Source organism: Schistocerca piceifrons, chromosome X, assembly GCF_021461385.2.
Source record: "Schistocerca piceifrons isolate TAMUIC-IGC-003096 chromosome X, iqSchPice1.1, whole genome shotgun sequence".
In the NCBI taxonomy this organism is placed as follows: domain Eukaryota; kingdom Metazoa; phylum Arthropoda; class Insecta; order Orthoptera; family Acrididae; genus Schistocerca; species Schistocerca piceifrons.
Genome location: NC_060149.1, coordinates 715,536,614 through 715,550,840, shown reverse-complemented (window position 1 = coordinate 715,550,840; position 14,227 = coordinate 715,536,614). Strand labels below are relative to the sequence as shown.

General features: G+C 36.1%; 1 protein-coding gene across 1 annotated transcript in view; it reads left to right on the top strand.

The window, feature by feature from the left end:
• LOC124722666 overlaps window positions 1-14,227 on the top strand; it is a 509,646-nt gene that overhangs the window by 320,335 nt on the left and 175,084 nt on the right. The window contains exons 6-8 of the mRNA XM_047247811.1: window positions 1,205-1,477; window positions 1,638-1,860; window positions 11,629-11,864. Coding sequence (XP_047103767.1) covers window positions 1,205-1,477; window positions 1,638-1,860; window positions 11,629-11,864 — 732 coding nt within the window. The remainder of the gene's footprint in view (window positions 1-1,204; window positions 1,478-1,637; window positions 1,861-11,628; window positions 11,865-14,227) is intronic.

Here is a 14,227-nt window from a genome sequence, read left to right as displayed (position 1 = left end):
ATGGACATGTCGTTATTTGATTCTCCAACCTAAACATGCTGAGCTAGTCAAAACAGTAAGGATAGCTGAGCAGGTTTATGTTGGTGACTCAGCTAACTACACATCCATTACTTCTGAGGATCTCTCCTGAGGTAGGAATGATACATTATACACAAAAATATACCTTAGACCCTTACCAATTTCTCAGAAAACTGATGTCACCAACAGTAGCAAATTTCTGTCTTCAACCTGGTTGGGAAAAATGGATAATGGTGCTTCTCTCTCATACTTTTTAATTAGGTTGTGAATGGATCACTGTTAGTGGAAACCATATCAGGCCTCATAGTGATTACTGTCCTTGCTCAACTCAGGTTTGAGGGTCACTGATAATATTTTTTCAGGCATTAATTATAACATTGAGCTTCCTTAGTATGAAAATGTTCCTACTAAATGGGATATGGGAAAGTGCGATACTTTTGGTAGTTGACAAAGTTTTGCATATTGTTGAACAAACTATTGCATATATATTTGTAGTGTTTTGTATGCAAACATAAGTGTAGGATTGAGATTGTGCTTGTATTTCTAAAACAAAATTGTAGCATTAACTAATAATATTAATGATAATTGTTGAAGTGCAGTTCAAAATAAGGAAACACGATTGGAGGTGAAAAGAATGTCTGCAGAAGAGGCTACATACAGGACAAATTCTGACAGTTTCTGTAATACCGTGTGGATTGTAGGATTGCTATTAGGATAGAGTTGCTTAAAAATATCTGAAGGAAAGAATTCACATTGTTTGATAGATTTGTGTGGTCATTATTGATTACTTGGGAATGATCAATATTCTTAATGTAGGTTGTGTAAGAAATACATAATTCTTCCCACAGAAAAGTACCACGACACTGCAGAAAACTAAAAAGTGATAAATCTTTGTTTTGTATGTATTTTTGAATATAGTTCATGATTTTTTTTCCATTTTGTGATGACTAGGTGTTAAAAGTTCAGTTATGGTTCATATGTGGTTTCTAACCACTTCAGGGAAAGTGTGTTAAAAGTGTGGTAACCTTTAGATTCATTGGTTCATAAATGATTTGTTTTTCAAATATTTCACTTCTGTATTATGAGGATTGATTGTTCACTTTGTTTTTGAAGTAGGAGCTAGTTTTTAAATTCTGTTCCATTTCTCGAGTAACTTAGCCTTAATCTTGAATTTCATTACCCGAAGGTTCAGCGCCAAATTGTGCTTAATCGCCAAAACAATAAGACTCAGACAAGAGTTATTTCACTACTTCAAGGCAACACATCACTGTTGAGACAAACATCGTCCAGTTCAAGTACAAGTACGACAACCAGCAGCAGCAGTGGTAGCACACAATTGCGGCTTCCTAGTACTGTCCTGGTCAAGCTTGCTTCCCAACAGTCTGGATCGGGCTCCATTCTCTCCACCTCCAGTTCTGGATCTGCCAGTAGCTCACAAACTGCTACTGCAACGAAGAAGGTTGGTTGTTTATATTCAGTAAGCTACATTAGTAAAATAATAATCTACCAGTTATGTGACTGAGTCTAGACTTTGATATGCATTCTGTAGTCTTACTGTCTTCTAAATCTAGTCATCTCGACGTCTATAAGGGTTTCATTAATCAGAGCAATGACTTCAGGTTTATGAATTGCTGCGAGTGCACAAAGAAGCAACGGCAGCAGGATCTCGTGCAATGTCTCGCAGCAGCTCACGTGCACCCGTACATATGATGACACCCTCAGTGTCTATTGCACCTGTCGTGTCGGGCCGGCAGCAGTCAGGAACTGACACAGAGGCTGATGACGATTCAGATCGTGAGGAGACAGCTATACGCAAGGTCTCTGGTAAACCGAAAGGTAAAGGTGAGTGTTGTGTCAACATTTGTTTATAAACTAGATCTGTGCATTTCAGAAAAGAATATATATTAATAAGGTTATACAAATCGTCAATTACATTTTTACTTTGATTTCAGAAGCCTTTGTCCTTTTGACAGCTTATTTGATTGAAATGCATTAAGATTATTTTAGAAACATATTATGTGATTGAGGACTCACCAGCATGTAGTTGATCAGCATCAATATTTTCCTTCCAAAATGAAGTATTTGTGGGGTGGCCACTCAACCTGGAAACCAGGAAAACTGGGAAATATGAAAGAATTGTAAATCAGGGCTTTTTCACATATTTCTGAGATTTTAGTTTGTAGTTTTAGAAAACATGCTTTTGTAATTTCATACAGATCTCATGTAAAAGATGCTAAACAATGTTCACGTTACATGGCTCATCAAGACAGATTTTTCTGAGTGGCAAATGAAAATACTCTGTGCATGTGAGCCTTCCAACCATATCACATCATGTGAAGCAAAGTATTTGCTCTGCAGTGTGGCTGGCATCTGTCAATTTTTTGAACCAGGTGACATGACAGTATGCCCAATTTATGCACTTTGCAAAACCTTTCTTAGTGGTCTGTGCTTCATTATTTCACATCACCATTTTCTTTTCAGTCTATGTTGAAAGATAAGTTTTGAATTTCAGTTTTTTTTTTTGTGTGTACTTGGTACTTAGACTTTGGAATACTGGAAAAAAATAGGTCTGCGTGAGATATCTCAGGTTACAGTGCTTTTAACCATTGGTACCTGTGGATTACACACACTACATAATACTTTTAAAGAAGGCTTTCAAAACACTGCTTGGAATACAACAGAATTTTTATGAGTATCACATTATTTATTCGAGGATCTGTCAGCAAGAAGAACTGATTAAATTAACTCTACTGGTTCCAAAACGTTTCCATTTAGGTTGTGCTCAGTGAAGTGGCTGGAAATGTAAATGTAGCTGAGTGAGCTATTTCTATCTTGTCAAATTTATCAGTGTCTGTTACAGATGTTCAGAATCAAAAAGTGTCAGAGACTAGTCATAGTTTTATACTAGTTTCCGAGCACATCCAAGTTAAATTACTTGCCACAAAATTCACACTTTTTATATCTGTTGCTTCACACCTTGAACCATTTTTAAGAGAATTCCAAACGGATTTGTCATTAGCTTCATTTCTTTATGGTGTATTGGCAAATGTTGTGAAGATTTTTATGGAATGTATCATAAAAGAAAGTGTTTTGAACAGCATATCTTCTTTCCTGTCAACTGACCTGACACAGAAATATAATTTCATTCCTTCAAAAAGTAAAATAAGGTTAAAGGCATCACTAATTTACATATGCTGCCGTTCCGAATTAACCATTTGACCTATATGAAGATACCATTACAGAAGTTAATGTAGAGGTCACCATTAAAATGTCGTTTGATGAAGGCAGTATCATTTTTAGATCCAAATTTGATGGTATTCAAATCAGCAGAAGCAAACACTCATTTAACTTACATCTTCGACTTCTGGTTGAGGAAAAATGGCTTTCTGGAATGCAGGCTGCTAATGCTAAGCAAAGAGTTTATTTCACTAACAAGAACAAAAGAAGAAATGCCCCTGCACAAACAAAAGGAAAGTAGACTGGATCATCACTGGATCAAACTTTTAAACTCATTTGGAGAAGAGGAATTTTCTGATTTCAGATCTTCGGCTAGATATATCTGTACTTGCTCATGAACGTGCATCATCGGGACGGTTTTTTTTTTTTTTTTGTGAATTCAGAATGCATCATAGAACATGAAAAAGAAAACATGCTGATTGTTCAACAGCATGCCTTGGTGATATTATTTCCTCCGGAGGGATAGCAAAAGTTGAAATAATGCAATGGTTGATACATGCAGTGAAAAATGCTCATTCTCATTGTGTGGAGTCACTGGAACACGATATAAAAAAGAGAACAAAAGGTAAAGGCAGAGACACTGAAGAAATTAAATTTCTTACAATGAAAAAGTTATAGATATTTGCAGACACTGAAAGGGAAGTGGCATTTACTGAAGAGTAATTTTAAAATAGTGTTCAAGTTTTTCTTTAAATCAGTGTATGGAGAAGATTATATACACATAACAGAGTTACATGTGTGTTAATGTGACTAGTATATCGTTCCATTGAATATTCGTTTGTATAACTGTAAAATATAAGGAATTACACTTTCCACATCATCAAACTTGGGATTCAGTTTATTAAATACCAATTCATAAGAAGTCTTCCAAAAAGTGTGGGAATTTTGGATTTGCTTTATGTTGTAAGTATTTTCTCAGAATTTTTGTATTTAAGTAGTAAGTCATTAATTAAACATAAAATTTATGTGTACGTCGTTCCTCAGCTGTTTTCACACAGTGAATAGATGTGTTATTTTCAATTGTTATCACAGTTTTTGATGGTCAAGTCAGTTAATTTAATCTTATTTTAGGGATCAGTTCGAAGTGTGTGCATGACATATCTTGTCTGATATGTTTTGCTTTACCCAGTGTATTGCAGTTCATTTTGCCATTTCGCTGTACACTGACTTGTCAATTGGCCTGAGTATGTTAGATATTTTCAGTTATGCATTAACATATAAAATGAGCAGTTTCTTTTTTAAAAGGGAATAAAAATACTGAATAAAGCATGCTCAACATTCAGTTTCCACACCTAGAAAGATGATGTGAGGAAAAATACAATAAAACTCTGGAAAAGTCCTCAATAAACCAGGGAAATATAATCAGCCAGTAGAGTGGCCACCCTGATTCATTTCCTTATTAGAGTTTAAAGAATTTGGTTGTTTATCACAATCTCAATATTTTATTCAGATTAATGCAAATTCTTGCATTCGGTGCTTCACAAATGCTGCCAGCAATTACGTTTAATGTATGTTTCTCAGTAGTTTTTGGTGAAAAATCTTCCATCAGACTCTTCTTTTTGTTTCTGTTGTCTGTCTATTCAAAGTCAATATGAAGGAAAGTCGTAGCTCAGTCTCAGAATTTCACTACAGACAATATTGCAAAGTACTTATGAATGTAATCAGAAATGTTAAAACAGTGCACAACACACCAAGAGAACATGGAGCTCTCAGAACAGAATCAGTTATGTGGTATATCAGTTCATAAAGTGGGTGCTTAGCATATTTCATTTCTTTCTTGGGAGAAGGGAACTGTCATTGACTTGCCAGGCAAAGAATTTAATAACCACTTCATGGGAGTAGTTGGGAAGGTAGATGAAAATTTTGTTGGTAATGGTACAGACAGATTTGCATGCAGACACAAGAAAACAAGCAAGAGTGAAATTCAGTCCATTACTAAATTATTTCCTGTAGGACAACGACTGAAATGACTCTGGCAAAATATTGAACACACTTATGATTGTGACAAAAAATAAAACACCTACAGCCGTCATTATGATTTTATTTTATTTTGTTTTGTTGCTGCCAGTTTCGACACTTCATTGCGTCATCTTCAGGCTGTTTTGATGCGGTACAGGTTGATACGATCCCCACGCATAACTCATCCGTTGCCAGCATTACTGGATTCGCAGATAATATGAAACTTATGTGTCAGCACTCCAACCATCATGAGTTGGTGGTTATGCATGGGTATCGTATCAACCTGTACCGCATCAAAACAGCCTGAAGATGATGCAATGAAGCTTTGAAACTGGTAGTGACAAAATAAAATAAAATCATAAGGACGGCTGTAGGTCACGATAGTAAATGGCTGTCATCCCAGAGACGTCGTGCTAAAAGGATGGTCATACAAAAACACTTCCGATTAGTGCACTGGACATTAGTGCATTATTAAGTCACCTGTGTAACATACCTTATGCATGCAGAACATTTTCAGACTGACTAAAATCTCATTCATAAAGTTGCTTTATAAATAAGCAGAGAGAGAGAGAGAGAGAGAGAGTAGACAACTACAAACCAGCTTCTTGTGTACTGGTGTTTGAGATAGTTTTTGAGAAGGCAATATGAAGCAGGGTAAAGATGAACCCACATACAAGTAATTTCCAGGCAGGGCTGACAGTTTGGCTTCAGAAAAGGGGCATCAACGGAAACTAATTTCTTCTTTTGCGTGTGGGACACTTTGGGAGCTCAATGATAAATCGAGGACAGTAGGTATCTTCTTTGATTTAACAAAATCGTGTGATTGTGTGGACCAGTTTATAGTTTTGCAGAAGTTGGAGCATTATGGAATTGGGGGAAACACACATTAACGATGCCTTTCATATATAGCACGTCAGAAGCAAATGTTACTCTCCAGTACAAATGAACAGGCAACAGGTTTGATTGGGTTGCGGCAGTAAAATGGGGGAGGTACTGCAGTTTGTGTTGTTGGTCCACTGCTTTTCTCAGTATATATAAATCTTCTGTCAGTAAATAAAATGTCGTGCGACTAGGGCCTCCCGTTGAGTAGGCCGTTCGTCAGGTGCAAGTCTTTCAATTTGATGCAACTTCGGCAACTTGCGCGTTGATGGGGATGAAATGATGATGATTAGGACAACACAATACCCAATCCCTGAGCGGAGAAAATCTCTGACCCAGCAGGGAATCGAACACGGGCCCTTAGGACTGACATTCTGTCACGCTGACCACTCAGCTACCGGGGGCGGACCTTCTGTTAGTAAACCCAACAGATTCAAAAACGTCTATTTGCGGATTACCCTACTGTCATTGTCAAAGAAGAAGTGGGATATGACGTAAATGTTTGTGGCTGACAGAGAACACAAGGTCACTTTAACTGTAACAAAACACAGTGAACACATTTTCCTGCACAAAACTTTTAACATTCCTACTGCAAAAGAAGAGGAAAAGCTTTCCTAGAAGTATCACATTCAAAATTTTGTTCAGAAATAGTGCTGCTGTCTTCACAATAATATTAGTCTGCACTGTTGTTGGTACTCAAATCTGAAAGCTTGTTTATTTGTCTTACTTTCACTTTATTATGTATGTTGATCTTATGTTTTGGAGAAACTCTGTGCCTTCACAAAGAATATTCTTAGTGGGGAAAAGCGTAGTCAGAATGATTTCTGGTATGACTTCACAAACTTTCTACACACTGTTTTGGAATTTTAACTCTGCTGTCAGTGTATGTGTAAACTCTTGTTTTATTTGTGCTTAATAATTCATTCAATAAACATTAGGCAGTAAAATGATCTGTAGTAAGTTGACACTTTCTTATCCATTGTTCAGACAGGTATGTAAGGTTTGGAATGTTTTAGCAGAACTAAATTGTGAGTGTGACACCTCATATTTTGAAACAAAACTTGGAAGGCTTCCTTAGGAAACACACCATTTGTTTGGTGCAGTAGTTCCTCAGAGTAATTCAGAACCTTTCCTTGTAATTTGTTACTAATTTTGGTATCCTGTTTTTCTTTTTTATATGAGCATTTTTTATTTATGAAGTGACTCATTCCACACCAGAGTAGCTTTGGCTCATATGGACAGAAATACTTTTTGTCTTTCTTACACATGCTCTGGTATAGTTCATTTGTTTGGAGGTTGTTCAGTAGTTTTCTAGTTATATCATTTTTCAAGTGAAATGGGTATACATGGATTGAGTGTGTGTATATCCCAGGTTTGTTTGAGACAGCACAAGACTGCAGATTTCAGTTGATTCATACACCCCATATTGAGGTAACTGAAGAAGCAGCTAGGTAGCTTTGAAATTTATAGCATGTAAAATTAACACCAATAAATACAGCTAAATGGAAAGGAAAATAGTATTTTGTCATGTTTGTCAGTGGTCTAACCATTGTCACGGTCTCATCATCAGTCTTATAGTCTAGTAGCTCATGGCAGAAAGGTGCACCTATTTTATCCTACTCATCGTTGTTCTTGACAACTTAACAAAAAATGCTTGCTGCCATAAAAGCCATAAAGTTTGGATTCAGGAACATATGATGCCCACTCAGTTTCAAACTTGTCATGAAATGTAATGTCTGAAAACTGCCTTATACAACCTAAAACTTTTTTTATGCATCATTAGCAATATAAATTGTTGATAGAAAACTTTGGCAAGTCTCTAACTGGGACTAACTCCGTCACCAATGTTTCAAAGGTGTCAAACAATGTGTATGGCGCTATCATCTTGCACTCTTTGAAACCTTTGTCTTTTACTTCATTTCCATCATATCATTTTAAAAGAATTAGGAAACAGAAATTTTGTGGGACCTGGAAAGTCAGCAACACTGTAAGTGGAAATGCACATGCCATGTTTTTTTATTCCAGTTTTTATTTATATAGATGTTGTTTTACAAAAACACTAGAATAGTAATTTTCACAATAAGTAAACATTTTTGACTTATCTGTAAAAATATGTAATAATTAATTGCTCTCACCCCCACTAGAATCACTCTGATCATTACTAGAACTGCAAAGGCTTTCACTTTCTTCTTTGCATACTGTTTCTGAATCTTCTGCGAAAATATAATTATGAAAAATTAAAGATATGTATGAAACAAATATTCATAACTCTGTTATGTGAAAATATTTACCTAACTGTTGACTGGATTGAATGACAAAATAGTTTATTGAGGTCGGTATTTGGTCCCCTCGAACCAGTGGCATTCATATAAATTATTAACTTCTAGCGATCCATTTTTTAAAGGTGACTGAAGTGTTGGGCTTTTCAAATTAGCATTTCTCCATATACAGTAGATATATGTAGCTCTTTAAATTTGTTGGAAAATCTGAGGTATTAGCATACCAGGTTCTAATTTTGAAACTATCGCTGGTACTTCTAAAGCTATACATTTTCAAAAAGGTTGATAATTTTGTTTCATTAATGCAGCTGAGATTTTTGAAACTGTACAGATGGCATACAAAGCTTTCCAGAGTTTCAGAAACTTCAAGTCCCACAGGTAAATGGCCTGGATTTTTTAATGCCACTTGATATTTTTCTGTATTTCTCAATATATTAAAGTGCCTTTTTCTCCCTTTTCTGTAAAATACAAGGTTAAAATTACACCCTGTGAATGTGTAAACAGTAGCAAGTGTGCTACAAAACAACTCTTCCTGTTTCTTGTGTAATTTAGTGAAGTTGATGTATCTCTGTGTGTTTCTCACACCTATTTCCATTCAAATAGTGGAACTGCTTGTTGTGTTGGCTATGTTACATAACGTGACTGTAAATAAATTAGTTTCTGAGCAACAAATCAAAACACTAGAGTCACTATTAATATTGCATGTGTGATATACAATCCCAGTGTCTGCTTGTTCGTGTGCACTATGTTCAAAATTGTCTAGTACCATTTTTACAATTCATCCTTCAGATACGTGGTATTAATAGGATTTATCATAATTGGTTTTGACTCGTTTCATACCAAGGAATGGTATTATTCATTGTACTCTCAATGATTACTTAAAAAATTAACAAATGCTTCCTTGAATTCAATGTTCCTCAGTTCCATGCTGAAATCTGGAGGACGATTTTGATCAGCTCTGCTGTTATGGCAATCTTGTAATTCATCTGTTTTGTGAAGACAGTGCTCCATATCTTCTGTGGAAGGCATTTTGTGCCAATAAAAATGATAGTGATACCATTTACCTAATATGACATTATGATTTGTAAAACTAGTTGAGAAATAGAGCTGAAAGTTTGTTGCACATTTTTCATGTAATGTAAATGAAAAAACCATCAATTAAAGTAACACCAAAGCGGGTGGTGATGTTTTTGTTGATGCCCTTTCTAAGCACTTTACAAGACCGTATTTCTCTGTTTTACCCTTTTCCTGTCTTGCAAACACGCAGACAAAGGTACAGGTATTAATGTTATTGTTAATAGCAATATTACATTGTAAATATTAAAAGATAAAATTATATTAAAATTTATTTCTGAAAGTCAACTAAACTGTAATAGTATCAATTTACTACCTAAAGCGACAGATGAACATTTGTGTGGTACCGGAACTTGAATCTGAATTTCTTGCTTATCACATGCTCAGATAACCTAATTGGTAAAGCAACCATTTGCGATAATGGGAAATCCGGGTTCGAGTCCCAGTCCGGGGCTGTTTTCATATGTTGTTTTAAGCAGTACATCTATACATGTTACAGTTACGTTGAATTTCAGGAACAAATTTCAATATTTGAAACCGTTGTTCATCATCAAATATAAATATAAAATTATATTAATAATATACATTTGTTTTTATCATAAATATTTTAAACACTTGGAAAAAAGGTATTGCATAAATAAAAATATTAGAAGAAAAAACAGTAAACAATTAGTGCATTGCAAATCGTGCATCATGCATCGTGCACTCATTTTCATTTCCAGCATTTCTAACTCTCCGGGTCCAAAATATTTTTTTTCTAATTTTTTGGGAATCATATGATGAGAAATGAAACGAAAGACAAAGGTTTTGAAGTGTGTAAAATGGGTGCACCATATACATTTTCTGACATCTTTGTGATGTTTCTAATGGTGTTGCACCCAGTTAGATACTTACTGACTTCTTCTATCAACAATATACAGGGTGATTCAAAAAGAATACCACAACTTTAGGAATTTAAAACTCTGCAACGACAAAAGGCAGAGCTAAGCACTATCTGTCAGCGAATTAAGGGAGCTATAAAGTTTCATTTAGTTGTACATTTGTTCGCCATTTCAGCCAATAAAGTTTTTGGTCCCTTTTTCTTCGAAGGTGCTACTGTAACTGGACTACAGTATCTGGAGATGTTAGAGAATTGGCTGTTCCCTCAGCTCGAACAAGAAGCACAACAATTCATATTTCAGCAGGATGGAGCGCCACCACATTGGCACTTATCTGTCCATAACTACCTGAACGTCAACTACCCGAGGCGATGGATCGGCCGCCAGGCAGCCCGTGACAGAGCACTTCATCACTGGCCTCCAAGAAGCCCTGATCTTACCCCCTGCGATTTTTTCTTATGGGGGTATGTTAAGGATATGGTGTTTCGGCCACCTCTCCCAGCCACCATTGATGATTTGAAACGAGAAATAACAGCAGCTATCCAAACTGTTACGCCTGACATGCTACAGAGAGTGTGGAACGAGTTGGAGTATCGGGTTGACATTGCTCGTGTGTCTGGAGGGGGCCATATTGAACATCTCTGAACTTGTTTTTGAGTGAAAAAAAAAACCTTTTTAAATACTCTTTGTAATGATGTATAACAGAAGGTTATATTATGTTTCTTTCATTAAATACACATTTTTAAAGTTGTGGTATTCTTTTTGAATCACCCTGTATATTGCTAATAATGCATAAAGTTTTAGCTAGAGTCTTTCTTTGTCTTGGGCTTTCCGACTATTAGGGTTTGAGCACTGGATGCCACAATACTGATCCCACCTGCTACAGGTGGGTGAATAAAGATTATTATTTGACCAGTGCTTAAATTTTTCTACCTGTTGTCCACATTAGGTTGCTGCTTCCCTCTTGTTCTCCAGTTACTACACACCACCTTTTTGAGATATTACAGAAATGTTTTTGACAACTCGGGATTGAGTGCAAATGTAATTAATGCAAAACCCAAGTCTGGTAAATATCAACATATATTGGTGCTTAAAATGAATGTTTCTGAGTATACTGTTCACAGAACAAGTTTTCTATATTGTGTTAATGGCTATGTGTAGATTTATGTTTCAAGCTAATTCTGTAAATTTTGAAGGAAAGGTAGTTGTTACTCTCTGATTACCAAGTGACTTGCATATTTTTTGTGCAGTAATCCTTTTGTTCCGTAAGTAATGAGAAATTAATCAAAAGATCTTATTTTCAGATGTTGTTACAATCAGCAGCAGCAGTGATGATGATGATTGCATATTACTATCGGAACCTTCCAGTGGAGATGAAGCAGATCCTGTGGATGATCCTACTAACTCAGGAATGCATACAAATGACCTTTACAATGTTCCTGATGAACAAGGCCGTGTTCTTGTGAATGTGGGGCATCCTTCTACTGAGCCAGATATTTTCCTGGCACCGCAGATTGCCAGAGTCATCAAACCACATCAGGTGTGCAGCTCCAAACCATCTTTGGTTGTTTTATAGCACGTATATGTAAAAAGTATTCGGGAATATTCATTGCTGAAAGTTAGACATGTTTTTCTGTTTATTTAGAATTCTTTTAAAGATAATTAATCAGTAGAATTGTGAGAAACGGAATGTTGTTGGTGAAATGTACGTCACATGAGAATTTGTGAATGTGTGCTTAGAGGGGGACATTGGAACATTGTTTCATCTTTGAATATCTTCGTTACTCAAGGATATTATAATAAAATGAGCATCTGCTCTAGAATAACACTACCAAAACATTCTTATGATACTTGTAGAGTATGAGTTCGTTTACAAACTGCAAATGAGATTGTATAACAGCTATACGATGTACTAGTAACTCAAATTTCCCACTTTAAGCGAACAGTCGATTTGAGTGCCTTGACCATCCGAGCATGCCTCCAGGACCGACCCAAACTTCCATATTTCCTACCCATAATGCTCACACACAAATAGTGTGAGTTTCACACACAGATAGACATTATTTTGCTCATCATATTGCCTTGCTTGGCACGAAATACAGTAGGGCAGTGTCTGTATTTTACGGTGTTTGTGTAGTTCACTGCAATCTTCCTTTGGACATGCATGTATGAACATTGCATCAATCTCTGCAGACACTGTAAAATTCAGACACTGCCCTACTGTACTTAAAAAGCAGTTTTAAAATCAACTTTCAGATGTCCATGCAGTAGAACACTCTGTTTCCAAACCAACTTTTAATAAATTCACAGCTTTAGCAAATGTTTGTATCATCAAAATAAAATCATCACATAAACACACAAGATTCACAAATAATTCAAAATTTGTTTTTATAGCAAAACTGCTTACAGTTAAGTGCACACAAAAAACCTTCAGTAAAGGTCATATAAGACACTGTTAATCTCTTACCCTGTTTCTTACAGAATTGCTAAATGCAAAGAACTCCATGTAACAGGGAAAACTATTACCTTTCATGCAGCTGTTGACACAATATTGACAATGTTTGATAACTCTTCTTCCAACAGTAAAATGAATATACCATTCTCCTATGACAGTCAGTGCAAGATTTCCATTGTTTTCAGAAGATTTATGTCAGCTGTTGACTTAGAAGTTAAGCAACGCTTGCTGTCCCTTTAAAGTGCATGAGGTGACATGTTCTTAATTACATTCTTTTGATAAGACATTTGTTTTACTTATGAGAGCTGTGTGTGAAGAGAGTTTTGGTTCCATTGGTCTACTCCAAAAACAACTGCTGAAACAGTTTTATGTACTTTCAATACAGAAAGTCCAATATTTTGGGATAAATATATTGGAATTTGTGTAGATAGTGCTCACACAGTATCTTTGGTTTGTACTGGTTACAACTAAAAGACAAAGCTGTGGCTCAGGAAACTTTTAAGCACTCGCTGTCTGATGAATTGGAAGGCTTTTTCAGCAAAAGAACTCGGTTAATCAATACATGCAGGGATACAGACTAGGGAGAGGTTTGTGAACATGAAACAAAGCTTCTGAAACTGGGAGTGTTTAAGATCCTATTTGAACAAGTGGGTGTTAAATACATCACCTCCTCCTCCTCTGATTTTAGATACCTTTTCAAAAGGCAAGGTATTAAAGTGTGTTTGTGTTCAGGCAATGTGTGTTCTTTTTCATGAGGGGAAGACCACCCTGTAACAGTTTCAAGAATATTGATTTTTGATTAAAATGATGTATCTTACTATAACCTCAGCACGTAACTTTGTCACTTTTGGGGGAAAAACATCTGTGTTCAAAATGACATTTTGGATATGTTCCCTACTCTTGTCCATTGTTTTCAGTGTATTTGAAAAATTGCTTTCCTGATCATCTAGTGGTGTTAAAAATTCATGATATTGGATTTCCAGTCTATTACATTATTTTTCTTCAGCCTTTTCCCCGTTTCTACACAGGGTCAGCATTGTTACACAGGTTTCGGTAATGTCAGTACAGCGGGATACAGGAAGTTCATTCTGACACTCTGACACTACCACTCCCCCCAGGGCAGAATTTGTGTACCCCATGTGTCTGCATCTAGAGTACATTTTGTGTTCAAGTGTGAGAATGTTTTCTAAATGTTTGTGTAGCGTGATATGAGGTGAGACAGGGCTACCAACTTAATGTTTACCGAGTTGGATGTGGAAAACTGCCTAAAAACTGCACTCAGGGTGACCAGCTCACCAGCCCTCATCGATAATCTGCGTGACAGATTCGCTCTGGGGCAGACTTGTCTCCCCGAAGTCTACAAATATGTTATTTTGTTGCTCCACATATTAGCTAGAAAATGTTTCTGACTACATATGTGCCAAACAACTGATAAATTTTAATGACTG